The sequence below is a fragment of the Oncorhynchus tshawytscha genome, linkage group LG03 (assembly GCF_018296145.1).
Source record: "Oncorhynchus tshawytscha isolate Ot180627B linkage group LG03, Otsh_v2.0, whole genome shotgun sequence".
Lineage (NCBI taxonomy): Eukaryota > Metazoa > Chordata > Actinopteri > Salmoniformes > Salmonidae > Oncorhynchus > Oncorhynchus tshawytscha.
In genome coordinates, this window is record NC_056431.1 from 43111353 (window position 1) to 43130413 (window position 19061).

Sequence of the window (19061 nt, forward strand, 5' to 3'; positions counted from 1 at the left end):
GCAGCTCTAGCAGGGCAGAAATTTGACAAACTGACTTGTTGGAAAGGTGGCATCCTATGACGTTGCCACGTTGAATGTCCCTGAGCTCTTCAAGTAAGGCAATTTTACTGACAATGTTTGTCTATGGATATTGCATGGCTGTGTGCACGATTTTACGACTTTTGTATATATAGTGTATGTACAGTGCATTCAGAAAGTATTCAGACCCTTTTTCCCCATATTTTGTTATGTTACAGCCCCATTTTAAAATGTATTAAATAGTTTTTTCCCCCTCATCAATCTACACAAAATACCCCAGAATGACAAAGCAAAAACAGGTTTTATACATTTATACATTTTTGCAAATAAAAAACTAAGTAATTATTCAAAAAATTCAAGTATTCAAACCCTTTCCTCAGTTTTTTAAAACTTTTATTTAACTAGGCAAGTCAGTTAATTAAGTAAAAATACTTTCAAGTACTACTTATTTTTGACCACTTTTACTTCACTACATTCCTAAAAACAATTATGTACTTTTTACTCCATACATTTTCTCTGACACCCAAAAGTACTTCTTCCATTTTTAATGCTTGGCAGGACAGAAAATGGTCCAATTCAATCACTTATCAAGAGATCATCCCTGGTCTACCCTACCGCCTCTGATCTGTCAGACTCACGACACAAATGCTATGTTTGTCAATTATGTCTGAGTGTTGGAGTGTGCCCCTGGCTATCCGTCAATAAATAAAAACAAGACAAGTGTGAGTCTGGTTTGCTTAATTTAAGCAATTGCAAGTTATGTATACTTTTACTTTTGATACTTAAGTATATTTTAAACCAAATAGATTCAGACTTTTACTTAAGTAGTATTTTACTGGGTGACTTATGTCATTTTCTATTAAGGTATCTTTACTTCTACTCAAATATGACAATTAGGTACTTTTTCCACCACTAGCAATATGTTTGGAACATCAAATCAGAATAAAATCACAGTTTAAATCGCAATACATATAGAATCGTGAGAGTGGCAAAACATATCATATTGCCACCTAAGTATCGAGATAATATCAACTATTGAGGTCCATGGCAATTCCCAGCCCTAACAGGGTGCCTGGGTTTTGGCCATACATTTCTGGTAGAGAAACATCCCAAATAAATGTTTTTATGATTTCATCGATAGTATTTACAATAATGTAATTTTAGCTCACGAGACAAAGACTCAGTGACTTTGAGTGACTAAAGAATGTTTTCAAAGAAACTATGAAATTTGGAAACATATTAAAGGGAGTTCTGTTCACCACTGATACAAAGTAGCCCCGATACAAAGTAGCCACAAGTGTCCTCTTCTCACAGCCACCGTGCTAAACCACCACAAGCACAAGCATGCGGGTGGTTCAGTATTTTACATTTAGCTTGCTTGGTGCGCCACCTTGTGAAACATTAGTGTTAAATCTAATTTTCAACTTCCTTTACCATTTGAAAATGGCGGCGGTGGTTGTCAAGTAAACGAAAGACGCTAACTAGTTTTTGTAAAATGGCGAAAATGTAGCTAGAATTGGTTGTTTCTAGCTTTTTGATTGTTAAGGTGGCTGCGGTATTCAGTGAAGACTTTTACCATCTACTTCATTGCTGCTGTTTTAAGTGAAACATGGTCATGGCAGAAACAGAGGATGAAGAGTCAACTCTGGTAAATTGACGTGTTGCACCATAGCTAATTCTCTATTCACTGATTGAGATATGTCACAAAAGTAACCGAGGTAAAAACCAGTTTCAAGTTGGATATTCGCGCTTTCAAACCACTTGAACCACAGACTTCAAATAAGATGTTGAAAAATTGCGCACACATTGCGCAGGTATTATTTTCACGATTTGGACATTAATTTGCTTTCCAAAACTACTAAACGTGGAAATGTGAGCAGCATTTTGTATTCCGAGTTGAATTAGTTAGGGAGTGTAAACAAAGTACAAACTTTTTTAAATTTATTTTTTACATTCGAATGTCAATAGCTCCTTGGTCATGTTACCTACTTGACTCAAACAAGGTTCAGAATGTCCACTGACTACCCTTCTATATTGCACACACTTTGGTTTGTTCATTTTCATCTCACACGTTTTTACATGAATTTTCAAACTTTCTAATTTCAAAAGCTCCTTGGTCATGTGATCTACTGACTTCAAACAAGGTTCAGAATGTACACTCAGTGGGCCTACACATTGCACACCCTTTAGTTTGTCCATTTTCATCTCACTCAATTTTACATACATTTTTCAAACTTGAAAATATCAATAGCTCCTTGGTCATGTCAGTTACACACCTAAGAAGCATGCAGTGGATATACACCCATATTGCATAACTTCTCGTCATGTATCTTCTATATTGTTGTATATTAATATTAGTTTGAAAATTAGGGGGTTCAGTCCAGTGTTGTGTTAACCCTTTTCATGAATATTTATCTATAATAATTGGTTGTTCTAAGTACTTACTTTACCTTTTTTTTTTGCCACTGTATTTAACAGCAGTACACAATAGGAGAGAGACAGATAATATCTCCTTTCATCGTTAATATCAATCATAAAGGAAAAGGGCAAAGTTCGAGAGTCATGCTATTAATTGTCCAAAGCAAGGTTGGCCAGTGAGCTAGTGAGGTAGGCTGCAGTGGGTTAGCTGGTCAATACATATACTGAACATGTAACCACAGTAGTGGTGGCCAGAAAATCAATGAATAAAAATTTAAATTTGACAAATTAAACAGAAATTGTAGACCTGTAATCTTTTCCAACATGTCAACAGACACTTACCTTTAAATAAGTACAAAACATTTCAGTGTTATCTTTCTCTTTATCCCTGGTTGATGTACATTTCAGAGCCTCTTCAGTGTGGATGGGGTATAGCATACACTTTCAACAACAAAGACAGCACTTCCAGTTTGTGTTCTTCACTCTGAACTCTTGTCTTCATTCCTAGGCACAGCACATGGGAACCCCCTCCCCGTTGGTATGCAAAACTTTCAATCTAAAACAAAACAAAGCATAACACGTTATAAATATTATCAAATATCAATGCAGTATGACGAATTAGCCATCCATTGTGTTGTACCATAAATTGTCATACATGCCGTCACTGTTGTCAAGAGATTATAAACATGTTAAATAAAGTTACTAACCCAGTCAGTCTTTGGCCCACATCCAGGTTCTTTATCAGTGGTACACATGAAGCAGTTGTTGGCTTTGTTGAACTCTGAAATCATAGGCATGAACTGAATTTATGGCTGTCCCACACAACTACATAAAAATAAAGAATTTACATTTACTTTGAATTAAATGTCATTACATACCAGCCATTTTTAGTATATCCTTCAGCCATTTCTTTTCGCAGTTGCTCCATGTGGTTTTGTGAAGGTTCTATGTCAATTTGGGAGGGGATGTTGGGAAAGTTCTGTGCAACTTCCTTGGCAATCTACTCTAAAAAAAATGGACCTAATTGTCACATAACAGCTAACCATTCATTATTGAAAATATAACTATCAAACCTGCATTACAAAGACCCCACAGCTGAAGGTGTCCTGCTGCATGGTGTGAGTTATTTCCCCTCCTTTCCACTTCATGTCCACCCAGTCATCTTTTCCATGGCAGGATCTTCTCATTTTGAAGTATCCTATTTTTTATGTAAACATAATGGAATTCTGATTAGTTATAGGCAAATTAATTCACAGGCCAAAACTGTATGCTGATTTCCTTATCACTATAATCTAGTAGAGGTCATTTCCTTTATGCCCCATTCTACACACAGCGTACATTATAGGCACTGAACCATTTACAGGAGAATAATAAAAGTAGCATATAGGATCCAATCCTGTCAGAGTGAATAAATGTAGAGCGTTTGTAGACTTTAAGAAAAAAATATTAAGTGACAGTTTCATCAGTACGTGCTCAAAGAAAGTCATATCACATAGATCACAGATGACAGTGCCCATCAAGTCTATGACAATAGAGAATGAATTGTAAGCACCAAAGTGTGTTGAAGTGTGTTTGTCAAAATAATATCTGAAAATGTCAGTTGTTGAACATAATACTTCTATTTGCAATAGCAATTTATGATATATGCAGTTGAGGAATATTCCATGTATCAACACTACATGTAGGACAGACATAAGCAATTCCCACATACAGTATACACACAGAGGCATTTTTCAGCTATGATTTTACCACTCAGAATCCAGAATGGATATGACAATGGGGCCAGCACAGGACGCAATACACCCTTACACCAATTTACTTTTTGATCTTCTTGACTTCTTATCTGGTAAACTGTTACTGTGTGTCAAGAAAAGAGCCCCAATTATGGCTTAGTGTACTCCAGTAAAAAAGGTCTGGTTTAGATTAAACACTATTGCCCTGTGTCCCCATTCATAGGGGCATGAGAGACTAGTCACTGGTAGAATTGAGTTGGCACTTTATTAGCCCAAACACCCACAGACCCACAAGGTTGAGGTTACTCATAGACAGTAATTAGTATTTTTTTTATTTTTAAATTTGCATTAACGCATTGTGTCTTATAACTGTCCAAGAATAGGATCCGAAGTGTTAGGAAATATTTGTTCCCATAAATACAAAGGAGGATGTCTCTCCTCATACCTCTGGTATTTTAGTCAGACTGCCAGACTGTGTAAAAACTTTACGATGGGGCTGGCAATGGAGTTCCCATTAACTAAGCACCACAGAGACCAATAAGGAGAGAATACATACAGGTCAAGGGTGCCAATTGAATGTCAAGGGGTGTGTCTGTGCCTTTTGGATTACTCTCTCTTTGCAGAGAACCCCTGTGGTTCAAGTCAAGAGCTACCCTTCCCCTTTCAGTCTGCTCTGTGCATGTCTGAAAGTGGGTGTAGGCCTGCAGTCAAGAGATTTTTTCACAGTATGTCATAAAAAAATATTACACTTATGAATGTATGTAAAATGCTAATATGTATTAGATCCAGTACAATGGAATTACTATAGTAGCTACCCTTATATAGTCAGTGGACCTTTTGAACCTTGCTTGAAGTCAGTAGGTCACATGACCAAGGAGCTATTGAAATGTTAAAGTTTGAAAAATTTATGTAAACATGTGTGAGATGAAAATGGACAAACTAAAGGGTGTGCAATACATAAGGGTCGTCGATGGACATTCGGAACCTTCTTTGAGTCCAGTAGGTGACATGACCAAGAAGCTATTGAAATTTTAAAGTTTACAAATGTAATGTAAAAACGTGTGAGACGAAAATGGACAAACTAAAAGGTGTGCAATATGTAGGCCCACTGAGTGTACATTCCGAACCTTGTTTGAAGTCCAGGCTGAACAGATCTGACCACTGGTAAGGATGCATAGAGAAGAAGGCTGGGAAATACTTTGACGAAGGCTTGAAAGAGAAAGCAGACATTTTTGCTCTGATGGGAAGGTACGAAGGGCACCTGCGCTGAGAATAAATGTTTCACCGCAAAATGCATGATAAAGAGGATTTTGAAACCAACAATCTCAGATTGTTCTGAAATCATATCTGTGCATAGTTACAGATACAATTAGCTTTCCTGAAACATTATTTTGTTGAAATACAATTTGATCTCTGAGAAATGAAGCTAATTGATCGGCCCCAAATTGTCCATTTTCAGGATTCAGATAATATTCAATAAATATTGTATCCAACATCCATTTTGAAGCAAACTTCTTCCTGCCAATAGGTAATAATTTTTTTTTGTTAAAAGCCACCGGAACCCCCCACACATCATGCGGCTTGGAGTATTGTTTCTCCGTACTATGTAATGTATTCCCTGTGTATCTGGTGATATTTTTTTCCCTGTTCAGAGAAATTAATCATTGAAGTTCCTTACATTATTTATCATAAAGTAGTGTGAAAGTACAAGGTTCTGACCACTAGATGCAGTTGTTGTTGCTATAACAACACACTCTTTTATACATTTTTCTGGTCTCTTGTGTTTATTATACAGTTGAAGTCGGAAGTTTACATACACTTGAAGTCATTAAAACTCGTTTTTCAACCACTCCACAAATTTCTTGTTAACAAACTATAGATTTGGCAAGTCAGTTAGGACATCTACTTTGTGCATGACACAAGTAAATTTTCCAACAATTGTTTCCTGACAGATTATTTCACTTATAATTCACTGTGTCACAATTCCAGTGGATCAGACGTTTACATACACTAAGTTGACTGTGCCTTTAAACAGCTTGGAAAATTCCAGAAAATGATGTCATGGATTTTGAAGCTTCTGATGTCTGATCTGATGAAACAAAAATAGAACTGTTTAGCCATAATGACCATCGTTGTGTTTGGAGGAAAAAGAGGGAGGCTTGCAAGCCGAAGAACACCATCCCAACCGTGAAGCATGGGGGTGGCAGCATCATTTTGTGGGGGTGCTTTGCTGCAGGAGGGTCTGGTGCACTTTACAAAATAGATGGCATCATGAGGAGAGGAAAATTATGTGGATATATTGAAGCAACATCTCAAGACATCTGTCAGGAAGGTAAAGCTTGTTTGCAAATGTTTCTTCCAAATGGACAATGACCCCAAGAATACTTCCAAAGTTGTGGCAAAATGCCTTAATGATAACGAAGTCAAGTTATTGGAGTGGCCATCACAAAGCCCTGACCTCAACCCCATAGAAAATTAGTGGGTCGAACTGAAAATGCGTGTGCGAACAAGGAGGCCTACATCAGCTCTTTCAGGAGGAATGGGCCAAAATTCACCCAACTTATTGTGGGAAACTTGGGGAAGGCTTCCCGAAATGTTTTACAATTTTAAGGCAATGCTACCAAATACTAATTGAGTGTGTAAACTTCTGACCCACTGGGAATGTGATGAAAGAAATAAAAGCTTAAATAAATTATTCTCTCTGCTATTATTCTGACATTTCACATTCTTAAAATAAAGTGGTGATCCTAACTGACCTAAGACAGGGAATCTTTACTAGGATTAAATGTCAGGAATTGTGAAAACTGAGTTTAAATGTATTTGGCTAAGGTGTATGTTAACTTCAACCGTATATATCACAACATTTCCTTTGCAACTTTGGGTAGAAAACCAATATTATGAAATAAAATTGTGTGGTCGTCCTCCATGCAAGCAATTCAGTTTGTCCTTCTCATAGCTACCAAATGCTTCAACCCAACTCTCCTTGTATAGTCCAACAAGTAGCTGCTCTCTGAGAGGGCTTTCCCTATGCAATTGTCATTTGAAACTTTCCCCATGCTCTAAACTTTGATGGAGAAACAGTCTAGCTACTAAAATAATGAATTGTATGGCAGTCAGATGTTTTTGAAAATATGTATTGTGATTAGTGACATTCAACATTAAACCCAACACAAACCAATACCATTACAATTGCAAAATATGGCACAGTGTGTGTTTGGGCCTTTTACCATTGAAGACCACTAGAGACCTTAACATTTAAACCATTAGAACTGCTGTAGCCTAATGGTTTGCTCGTTCACCAGGAATGGTCTAACAGTAACTAATCCCTTTTTTGAAGCGAATAAACCACATGCAAAGGGGCCATTTCCTGGAGACAGATTAAGCATATTAGAAGGACAAACTCATTTGCTTTTATGGAGGACTGGCTTGACTTGTGAGGATGACCACACAAATGATTGTCATCATGAGCAAATCTATTGTTTTTTTTTACCCAAAGTTGCAAAGGAAATGTTGTGATCTGTTTAATAATTAGGGATAGCCCCTTTTTAAAAAAACGTTTGCCTAAAATGACATACCCAAATGTAACTACCATTTGAAAGGAAACACTTTGAAGTGTGTGGAATGTAGGAGAATATAACACAACAGATCTGGTAGAAGAAAATACAAAGAATAAACTAACCGTTTTGGTTCTACCACCATCTTTGAGATGCAACAGAAAGGTCCCAAATCTAGCCATCACTCTGGTGGTTTCACACTACTTCACTCAATCCGATGGTGTCCACAAGATGACAGCAGTGTATGTGCAATGTTTCAGACGGATAACTCGAAGTATGAGCAAACTACATGACTTTTAGTGTGAAGTCCCCAGGTACATTTGGGGAAATCATGAAGGAGACATTCGCATTCATATTCCATTTTTCTGCAAGAATATGATCAAATCTGTATACTTGGACTGTGATTTAGCTTTCCAAGTATTAGTAGCCATGTTATAAGTTCAACATTTTCAAAAAGAATTGTACAAAAGGAAAAGGCTTGCTGTCGCACAAGGTTAGCAGCTACATTTTGTGACAGATACGTAAAGTCCAGCTCATAGGCTATCTAGCTAGCGATGTTTGACCCCGATTGGTGCCTATTTGACAAATTTACAGTCGATCAAGTGAAGACCGCCCGCATCATCGGCGTGCCATGAAAGCGTCGCTCTCAAATATGGTGTCCTATAAGATATACTACACCCCTAATGATATGGTGAAGTCTGGTTACGTTGTAGGATCTCTGAGGAATAAGTAATGAATGTGATTTGACTGGTTGAAACAACGTTTAGGGTTAGATTACCACAGATTCCTTTCTTTGCAAATTGAATGAGTGGAAATACAAAATCAATCGTGCATGCTATATGGACCTTTTTAGGATATGAAAAAGGATTTCATCTAACAAAATGGCACTTCCTGTTATCTCTGAGACCCTTTGGATGATAAATCAGAGCAGGATTTCAGAATGAAAGTACACATTTCACCTTTAGAGGTGAATTTATCAAACCTATCGTGGTGAAAAAAGTGTTTTGTTGTTAGGAGCTCTCCTCAATCAATAGCATGGCATTTTTTCGCAGTAATAGCTACTGTAAATTGGACAGTGGAGTTATATTACCAAGAATTAAAGCTTTCAGCCGATATAAGACACTTATATTTAGCAACATTTGTTATTTCTCTACAATCCCGTTGACGATGCCTATCCCTAAGAGTAAACACAAGAGACCAGCAAAATGGATAGTGTGGCGGTATGGCAGAAACAGTGACATTTAGTGGTCAAACTATGGTACTGTTACACTACTTCATGGTAAATAATGCAAGCAAATTGAATTACTAATTTCTCTGAACAGGGGGGGAAAAACATCACCAAATTCACAGGGAATTACATGACATAGTATGGAGATGCAAGACTCCAAGTCACCGCTTCATACTACTTGTCAAACATATAGAAATGATACTGTACAGTATACTGGTTGTTGGGGTGTAATGGGTGTGGGGGATCTGTGGGTGGCTTCTTACAGTTTTTGGGGATTCCTTATGTGTTACTCATTGGTAGGAAAAAGTTTGGTCCAAATCGGATGTTGGGTACTATATTTATTCAATGTTATCTGAATCCTATAAATTTAAATAGCCAATTTGGGTTTAATCAATGAATTTCTCTGAGATAAAATTACATTTCAACAAAATAATGTTTCAGGAATGCCAATCTTACCTGTTTCTAACTACAGAAACCATTTCAGAACAATCTGAGATGGTGGGTGTCATGGCTTGCTGAAATGACATGGGACAACTCATTGGAGACATTGTTGAGTTCTCTGTCACTTCTCATAATTTCATGTGGCGCTTAGTTACTGTACTTCAATGTGCTAGATTTTCTGTGTCCCACATCCTTACTAGGATGACTGAGTTTATTATTCACTAACACAATCTGTGTCTCAATTTGTACCATATCTAACCATATATTGAATGGATAATTTTGCCTTACCTGTGGTAATACAGTGAGACCTAATGCTAGCTTGCTTCCTTTTGCTATTTTTGTAGAGTAATTTTCTGTTGAAACAGATGTACAACAATGCGTTTGACTTTCCCTCGACATGTCCATATATGATGTGATATTTTGTCTGTTTCAGGCACATTACTATGAGTATCAACAGAATTATTCCGGAGCTTTGGAGGCAGTCAACCAAGTGACTGTTAGTTTCCCTGGGTTTCTCCCTGCCTTTATTAAGAATATGAAGCTTCTATTGACCCTGCAGGACTGTAAGAAAACTGTAGGCGCAGCACAGAGGTGAAGTATCCCATCTCATAGGTGTTTTTGCTCTAGAAATGTGGTTTTCTTGTTAACTTAAAATAATGATACTGGAAATATTAGCTGGCTTAATTTGTAGTTTATAAAGATTTGTTTGGATCAAATAAACACTTTCATTGCTGGATTTGGCCAATCAATAGCAGCCATGTAAAGAACGAGCCAGTCAGCCTTTGCAAGTGGGTCCGTATTCAAGTGCAAATGAAAATGGAGCGTGATGCCTGGAACCAGTGCATAATGACTGAACCATTGTTCCTGACTGCTCGCCCGCTGGACCCTGGCCAGAGCCAGAGAATATAAAAAGGCCTTTGAGTTGAAGCGCTAGAGCTACACGTTTCCCAGGATGCACTCCTCCAGGTTCTATGAACTGCAGGAAGGAGGATCACTCAGGTGGAGCCTGTTTCTAAGGGAATTAAGCCCAAAACCAGAGCCACTGGTTTAGCCCTGCTGAGCCGTAGCTTTGTGAACAGGGATGGACACATGCAGTGCACAGTCCTGCTCTTTTTTTTCTCATTGTCTAACTCTGTGTTCTTCCTTTAGATTGTATTCTCTACTTTTGCTCCAGCCTTGTCTGTCACATAAGCCATCATGGGAAAAACTCATATAAAACTTTGACAGCACCAAGTTTTCATTAGGATCAAACAAACAGTGTTGGTCATTAATGTGATGTTTCCTACCCCATTCCAGACTCTCGCAGAAGGATAAAAACAACCTGCAAGCCCTGAGAATGCTCACTTTTCCCTCCTTATGCAGAGAGGGAGACATCACAGAGGTAAAGTTCAAACAGTACGAGCTAACATGGGAAACAGATTACACTGTAACCCATTGCCACACAACTAATTGTGAAGGGTGACTGTTTTCATGATGTGTATGTGGTCAAACGGGATACCCTTTTTCGTTTTTGGCAGTCAGTGAACCAGCTCTCAAATCTCATCAGCAGCTTGGACACCCAAGAGCCTCACAGCCCAGAGCTTTTCTACAGGATGCCCTTCGCTTTCACATGGGTGGTAAGACGTGTTTGATGGTTTGCAATAAACATATTTTACATAAAAGACACTGGTTACACCTCTGAAGAGATGTCGAACCCCTTCCCTTCACACTTGTAACATTGCAACAGTCTCTTAACCAGTACATGCCATGTGTGACATGAGGTACTAGTAACCGAAAGGTTGCGAGTTCAAATCCCCCAGCTGACAAGGTACAAATCTGTCGTTCTGCCCCTGAACAGGCAGTTAACCCACTGTTCCTAGGCCATCATTGAAAATAAGAATTTGTTCTTAACCGAGTTGCCTAGTAAAATAAATAAATATATACCTATACAAAATTGGATAATATTTACTGCTTAGTTGAGAAATGAAAGAAATCTATTAACTAATATTAAACCGTTTTTAAATGACTTACACATTATCTGTATTTCCAGGTATTATCAGGTGCCAGCTGATCGAGGGACACTTAGAGGATGCAGAGCAACAGCTGGAGTTTCTCATAGAGATCCAGCAGTCTATCGGGAAATCAGGGTTAAGGCTGATAGAGGAAAGATATTACTCTGTTTAATCCAGTTCAAAGGCCAAGCCAAAGTAACCCTATTACACTTTTTACATTCTTATCCACTATGTGGAAATAAAGTAAAGCCCAGTAGCCTTTTGCACAACTTTTTGTTGAGTAATTCTTGGTATTTTCTGTGTTTGTTAAGCCATTTACAGTGACATCAGCCTGAATGAGTAACCTCTGAGTAACAGCTGGTTCTGTGAGTCTTTAGTTTTATGGCCTCTGCTGGTCCAGAGGATACTCTCTGGTTATGTCCCAAATGCATTGCTTTTGTAGTACACTATGAAGGGAATAGGGTGCCATTTGGGATGCACATTCTGCTGTACGATTGTGGTATAAACAATACTGTTTATACCAGTAGAGCTACCCTAGTCAACCCGCTGAACGATGCAGTGGACACACACACTGCAGGGCCTGCCGCTGGTGGTGGAACTATTTTGAGAAGCTCGACCCTGACTTCCTGCTGGAGATTGTCACGGAGTACATAGAACTCTGTCCTGCTAAGGTCAGTCTGGAGGGGGATGTGTGTGGATACATTTGTTCAATACATAAGTTCATGCTTTATTCAGACAGTGTAGAAATTGTAAGGGGATATACAGTAGATGAGGGGAGAAAGTTGGCGAAGGGGCTCTACACATCTATGGATCCATTTATAGAGATTACTGTCCAGCCTCCTGCCGCTCAGCTCCAGCATTAAACCTCTGTTTTGGACACTGTGGTCAAGATAGTACCTGGACTCCTTCAGGGTGGCTTGCCATTGGCCAAAGTCAGGTTTCAGTCAGGTGAGTTTCAACTGTATTGCATGTGACAGAATTCTGCTCTGTTTTCATGCCAAGGGGTTCTCAACATGGATGACAACAATAGGTTTGATGGCAATGCTGATGTCCTTTAGGTGACATTGACACTGCACAGAGCAGCCTCCAATATTGCCTGGACCAGTGTCCCTCCCATGCTGAGGCCTACCTGCTCATGGAACAGATCCACCTCTAACAAGGCAATTACAAGCTCTCCTCCTAGTCTCTAGAGTTCTGCCTCAGCCACAACTTTGAGGTAAGAACAGTATTCCAGATGAATGTGATATTAGATCAAACGAAACTGTAATGGGAACACCCCTCCTCGAATAACTCTGGGTGCCTCTCCCTGCCAGGTCCATGAACATCCTGTGTATCACCTAATAAAGGACCAGGCACAGAATGAGAGAAACTGAAATGACTGAAATATATTATTATGTTCATGTGTCTAGGTCTCACCCAAGATATGCGCATAATTCACAACATTGCTATTGCTTAGATATACGTGAACCCAGCCTTGTGCTGACCTTTAGGCCTGGGATGTACAGGCCAAGGTGTTGGAGCAGCCAGACGCCGTCCCTATGCAGAAGCAGCTCGCTGCACAGATCTGTGCCGAGATCGCTAAACACTACACAAGTCTTAGAGGCTATGAGAGCGCAGTGAAATTCTACAAGGAAGCTCTTGTCTATTGTGAGAGGGATAGCAAGTTCGGTGCAGCTGAATCAAGCCTTCAAGTGTGTGCTCTCTGCAGCTGTAATTGTGAATCCCTAGCATCTCTTTCTGTCTCCGTTCTGTGCTGTTTTTGTATAGTTTGCTCATTTGCTTATTACGATAGTTTATCTTATCCGCTAAATTATAATATAAATAAGTGACATTTTTGGGGGTGAATGTATGTTTCACACCCGGCCAGATATATTACTACATGTGCTCATAGGAAAGGATAATATTATTACGATGTTAGAAGATAATCGGTTAAGAAAGCTTAATTTTTAATGTTTTCATTGCTAGTAGGTGATGTTGGAGCTGGCTCGGTTGTACCTTACTCTAGATTATGTAAATGGCTGCCAACAGCAATGCAGTGTCATTCTGAAGAGTGACCAGGTCAATGAAGATGCAAAACTGGTTAGTATATGCCATCTCTGTCGAGTCCCATTTGAAAATCTTGTTGTAAAACTTGATTAATCAAATCAAATTGTATTTGTCACATGCGCCAAATACCACAGATGTGAAATGCTTACTTACAAGCCCTTAATCAATAGTGCAGTTCAAGAAACAGAGTTGAGAAAATATTTTCTAAATTAACTAAAGTTAAGGAATTTCATCCCGCTCCACTACAGCAATGTCGATGTTAATGGGGGCCTGTTCGGCCCTCCTTTTCCACGAGTAGCTCCTTTGTCTAGCTCACATTGAGGGAGAGGTTGTTGTCCTATCTCTGACCTCCCCATAGGCTGTCTCATCGTTGTCGAGTCATACTTGGCCACGCAGTTGTGGGTGAACAGGGAGTACAGGAAGGGACTAAGCACGCACCCCTGAGGGGCCCCAGTGTTAAGAATCAGTGTGGCATATGTGTTGTTGCCTACCCTTACCACCTGGGGGCGGCCCGTCAGGAAGTCCAGGATCCAGTTGCAGAGGGAGGTGTTTAGTCCCAGGGTCCTTAACTTAGTGATAAGGCTTTGTGGGCACTATGGTGTTAAATGCTGAGCTGTAGTCAATGAATAGCATTCTCACATAATGTCGGTGTTCCTTTTGTTCAGGTGGGAAAGGGCAGTGGGGAGTGCGATTGAGATTGCGCTATCAATGTATCTGTTGGGGTGGTTTGCGAATTGGAGTGTGTCTCGTGTTTCTGGCATTATCGTGTTGATGTGAGCCATGACCAGCCTTTCAAAGCACTTCATGGCTACCAACGTGAGTGCTACGGGGCGGTAATCATTTAGGCAGGTCTTCTTGGTCATGGGTTCTATGGTGGTCTGTTTGAAACATGTAGGTATTACAGAGTCGGTCAGGGAGAGGTTGAAAATGTCAGTGAAGACACTTGCCAGTTGGTCTGCACATGCCCTGAGTACACGTCCTGGTAATCCATCTGGCCCTGTGGCTTTGTGAATGTTGACCTGTTTAAAGGTCTTGCTCACATCGGCTATGGAGAGCGTGATCATACAGTTGTCCGGAACTGCTGGTGCTCTCATGCTTGCTTCAGTGTTGCTTGCCTCGAAGCGAGCATAAAAGGCATTTAGCTCGTCTGGTAGGCTCGCGTCACTGGGCAGCTTGCGGCTGGTTTTCCCTTTGTAGTCCATAATATTTTTCAAGGCCTGCCACATCCGACAAGCATCAGAGCCGGTGTAGTAGGATTCAATCTTAGTCCTGTATTGACACTTTGCCTGTTTGATGGTTTCGTTTGAGGGCATAGCGGGATTTCTTATAAGCGTCCGGATTAGTGTTCCACTTCTTGAAAGCAGCAGTTCTAGCCTTTAGCTCAGTGCCGATGTTGCGGGTTATCCATGGCTTCAGGTTGGGAAATGTTTTTACTGTCACTGTGGGGACGACATCGTCAATGCCGGTGACTGATGTGGTATACTCCTCAATGCCATTGGATGAATCCCAGAACATATTCCAGTCTGTGATAGCAAAACAGTCCTGTAGTGTAGCATCCGCGTCATCTGACCACTTCCATATTTAGCGAGTCACTGCTACTTCCTGCTTTAGTTTTCGCTTGTAAGCAGGAATCAGGAGGATATGGAGGGTGAGGGAGAGGGAGAGCTTTGTATGCATCTCTGTGTGTGGAGTAAAGTTGGTCAAGAGTTTTTTATTCTCTGGTTGCACATGTGACATGCTGGTAGAAATGAGGTAAAACGGATTTAAGTTTGCCTGCATTAAAGTCCCCGGCCACTAGGAGCGCCGCTTCTGGGTGAGCATTTTCTTGTTTGCTTATGGCCTTATACAGCCCTTTGAGTGCTGTCTTAGTCCCTGCATTGGTTTGTGGTGGTAAATAGACGGCTACGAGTAATATTGATGAGAACTCTGCGTAGATAGTTTGGTCTACAGCTTATCAAGAAGTATTCTACCTCAGGGGAGCAATACCTCGAGACTTACCTCAAGAGTTATTGACAAATAGACACACACCCCCACCCCTCGTGTTACCAGATGTAGCTGCCCTGTCCTGCCAATGCACAGAGAAGCCAGCAAGCTCTATATTATCTGTGTCGTCGTTTAGCCACTTCTTGGTGAAACATAAGATATTACCGTTTTTAAATGTCCCGTTTGTAGGATAGTCTTAATCGGAGATCGTCCAGTTTGTTTTCCAATAACTGCATGTTGGCCAATAGTACGGAGGGAAGTGGTGGTTTACCTACTCGTCGGCAAATTCTTACAAGGCACCCCGCCCTCCTCCCCCTTTTCCTCCGTCTTTTCTATTCGCTGATGATGGGGGATTTGGGCCTTGTCTTGACAAAGCACTATATCCTTCGCATTGGACTCAATAAAGAAAACATCTTTGTCCTGTTCGAGGTGAGTCATTGCAGTTCTGATGTCCATAAGCTCTTTTCGGTCATAAGAGGCGGTAGCAGCAACATTAGTTACAAACAATGAGGGGGGGAAGAAAGCCTGTAAAACGGCAGCCATCCCCTCCGACGCCATAGAATCCCCTCCGGCGCCATAGAACCCCCTCCGGCGCCATAGAACCTCTCATTCCTCGTATATGATGGCTGACCTGACTTTCAGGAAGCAGCACTATGAGCAAGTTCTTTTCCCACTTTCAGCAGCTACAGGAGCGCAAACCAGGTGTGACAGGGCTCTGTTACTCCTGGATCTGAATACACAACTTCCCCACTGAAATAGAACTTAAATGGAGATTTGCAAATCTTTAAAAGGAAACTTAAGAACCTCAATGTAAATATACACTGCTGAGTTGACCTCCCCTGGACGGGAAGTAATGTCTTTCCCATATGTTCCTGCTAGACAACTACCCAACACTGGCACGTCTAATCGACCTGCTGAGGAGATCTGGGAAGTTAGAGGAAGTTCCTAGGTTTCTGGAGATGGCTGAAAAACAATCCTCCAGGGCCAAGTTTGACCCTGGGTTTAACTATTGCAAACTACTTTATCTGTGGTAAGTATATGAATAATATTTATTGAATCCATGTACATTTATTTAGAATGGTATGTTTTTAATAATGAGGTTGTATTTGGTGCCCAGGTACACAGGTGAACCCCATGATAGGTTGTGACACTTCAACAAGGCCTGGAAAGACAACGATGGGGGTCTGTCTTAACCCAGACGACGATACTATGGGAGGAGAAGTCTTTGAGAACTGACATGGTGAGTGTCGTTTTGGAGTCACTTTTGTTATAAATAAGAATAGAATATGTTTCTAAACACTTCTACATTCATGTGGATGCTATCATGATTATGGATAATCCTGAATGAATTGGTAATAAGGATGACTGAGAAAGTTACAGAGGAATAAATATGAGTGAAAAAGTGACTCCAAAATGACACAATACATTGTTTATCATTCCTTTCTATTGGGCTCAAAATATTCTGAAACACAACCAACACAAACAGCAAATGCATTCAACAAGTTTGTAGAGTCACAAGTAGACATATTTGCCCCAATACTTTTGGTCTCCTAAAATGGGGGGGGTCCTATGTACAAAAAGTGCTGTATTTCTCAACAGTTCACCCGATATGGATGAAAATACCCTCAAATTTAAGATGACAGTCTGCACTTTAGCCTCATAGTCATTGTATCATCTCACACCCAAAGTGCTGGAGTACAGAGCCAAAACAACAACAAAATGTGTCACTGTCCCAATACTTTTGGAGCTCAATGTAAAAAAAAATATTTTTTTTTAAAACATTAGCTAAAACACATCTGTAAATTTATATTATCCTTGCTCATTTATCTGGCTGTCAAGTTGTCATTGATGTAACTGCTCTTCATTTTCCATTTTCATCTATGCTCAGGAACTCCACTGAAAAGCAGGAGTTGGAGCAGCTTGCTGTGAGGACGGCAGAGAATCCCCTGAAGGAGTTAAAGCCCCACACAGCCAGTGGACACGTCCAACTACGGATCCTAGAGAACTACTGCTTTCTGGCCACCAAGCAGAAAACCAATGTTGAGAAAGGCCTGAATGTTTTCACAGAGATTGCGAACAATGAGGTAAGTCAACTCCAGATGGTGTACATGAGTGGGCATACACACCCTTAGAGCAACTCTAACCTCACTGGATGCATTATCTCAGGCTTTCTCTTTGCTTAACACTTTATTGAGGTTGACTTTGGAGGTTTTCTTAACAGCTTATCTATTGAGCGACTTTCCCTTTTTATGGTAAGTCGTTTTTACCATAGTAAGAGAAGTTGTGTAAGACTGCACAACTTAATTTTCCTTATTGCTGACAAGGAAACATTCCAATTGGCATTTTTTGCATACCCTTGTCTACTTAATAGAACTCAAAAGGCATGTTAGATGTGATTGACTGTAAAACAACACTCAACTAACCAGAGCTCCCTGTTTTAATTTAGAAGGATCATGTGCCTGCACTGCTAGCCATGGCGAGGGCCTGCATGATTCTCAAACAAACCCCTCGAGCCAGGAACCAGCTCAAACGCATAGCTAAGATGAACTGGAGCATTGTTGACACTGACGAGCTTGAGAAGATCTGGCTGCTTCTGGCCAACATTTACATCCAGTCAGGGAAAAATGACATGGGCGGGGACCTCTTGAAAAGATGTCTTTGCCATAATAAGGTCAATGTTGGGGGGTGGGTGGGTGGGGGGAGTAAAATGGTATTTATTACATTATCTGGCTGCATAGCGAAGAGCCATACTGTAAAACCCTTGATCAAAACGAATCAGACTGGATTTTTGTCAATCACAGTAACGGTCATTGTTCATTTTCATGCTGTAAAGCTTCTGAATACATTATGGAGAAGGAGCAGGCATTCCAGGATGCAGCGCGGAACTATGAACCCCACTGTAGGTATGTTTAAGGAAATGTTGTATATGCTCATGTTTTCTTTCGGTTTTTGGAGGCTCATCCCAATTATCCAAGGATGAGGAAGGACATCTTTGGACAAAGCTCTGACAGCTTTGTGGTCTCGGCACACACACAGAGAGAGAGAGAGAGCGAGAGAGAGACCGTGTTTGATTGTTTGATCTCATTTGATGTTTTTTGTTGACATGCATTATTATTCTTAAGTATTTGGAAGTTATTATGGAAGGATATTTTTCTCATCATGTATCAAGGGAATTTTGGAGAGATGACAAACAGTGCTTTTAATAATCATGTGACTACAATACAAAACACGTATTGTTATAGACTTATTTTTACCATGTGTTTTTCTTGCAATACAATGAAAACAGTGACTCTGTTGCAACACTCAATGAAGAAAGATATATTGTTGTGCAATAAATGTCACTGAGGCCAGGCACCACTGGCTGAAATGACATTTTAGCATCTACCAATCAATTTGAGATTTGTTGGTATTTTGGTCCATTAATATTAGTATTTTCAAAAAAGTAAACATAAAAATGTCAGTCTTGATAGAAATGTATATTTTCTTTAGTTTATCATACTGACATCATAAAAATGTCAGGAATTTTAACCACTTTAAAATTGACATACAGGACATCCATAATTTCAAAGCTCACTACATTGAATTGCACCTCATTTAAAAGTAAATATTATTGAGATTTGAACAAACTGGACTATATGTAGTAACTTAC

At 39.9% G+C, this 19061-nt stretch overlaps 1 protein-coding gene and 1 long non-coding RNA gene across 2 annotated transcripts; one reads left to right on the forward strand and one right to left on the reverse strand.

Annotated features, from left to right (window-relative positions):
- The first annotated feature begins 1460 nt into the window (after positions 1–1460).
- On the forward strand, positions 1461–18392 carry LOC112224147 (tetratricopeptide repeat protein 21B-like). The gene is made up of 10 exons (XM_042320086.1): positions 1461–1666; positions 9826–9983; positions 10689–10773; positions 10910–11008; positions 12874–13051; positions 16055–16114; positions 16292–16442; positions 17301–17496; positions 17859–18097; positions 18368–18392. Exons 1-10 carry the CDS (start codon positions 1628–1630, stop codon positions 18390–18392), a joined length of 1230 nt encoding a protein of 409 aa, XP_042176020.1. The 5' UTR covers positions 1461–1627.
- On the reverse strand, positions 2210–3630 carry LOC112236213. The gene is made up of 3 exons (XR_002951194.2): positions 3315–3630; positions 3144–3217; positions 2210–2992 (listed from the first exon to the last, which is right to left on the reverse strand). It is a non-coding gene; the product is annotated as an uncharacterized LOC112236213 (long non-coding RNA).
- Positions 18393–19061: the final 669 nt, after the last annotated feature.

Excerpts from the sequence above, each read along its gene's own strand:
- LOC112224147 (XM_042320086.1), top strand. The coding sequence starts at position 1,628 with ATGGTCATGGCAGAAACAGAGGATGAAGAGTCAACTCTG. Across the intron at positions 1,667-9,825 it reads AGGATGAAGAGTCAACTCTG|GCACATTACTATGAGTATCA; the intron begins GTAAATTGACGT and ends TGTCTGTTTCAG. Across the intron at positions 10,774-10,909 it reads GAGAGGGAGACATCACAGAG|TCAGTGAACCAGCTCTCAAA; the intron begins GTAAAGTTCAAA and ends CGTTTTTGGCAG.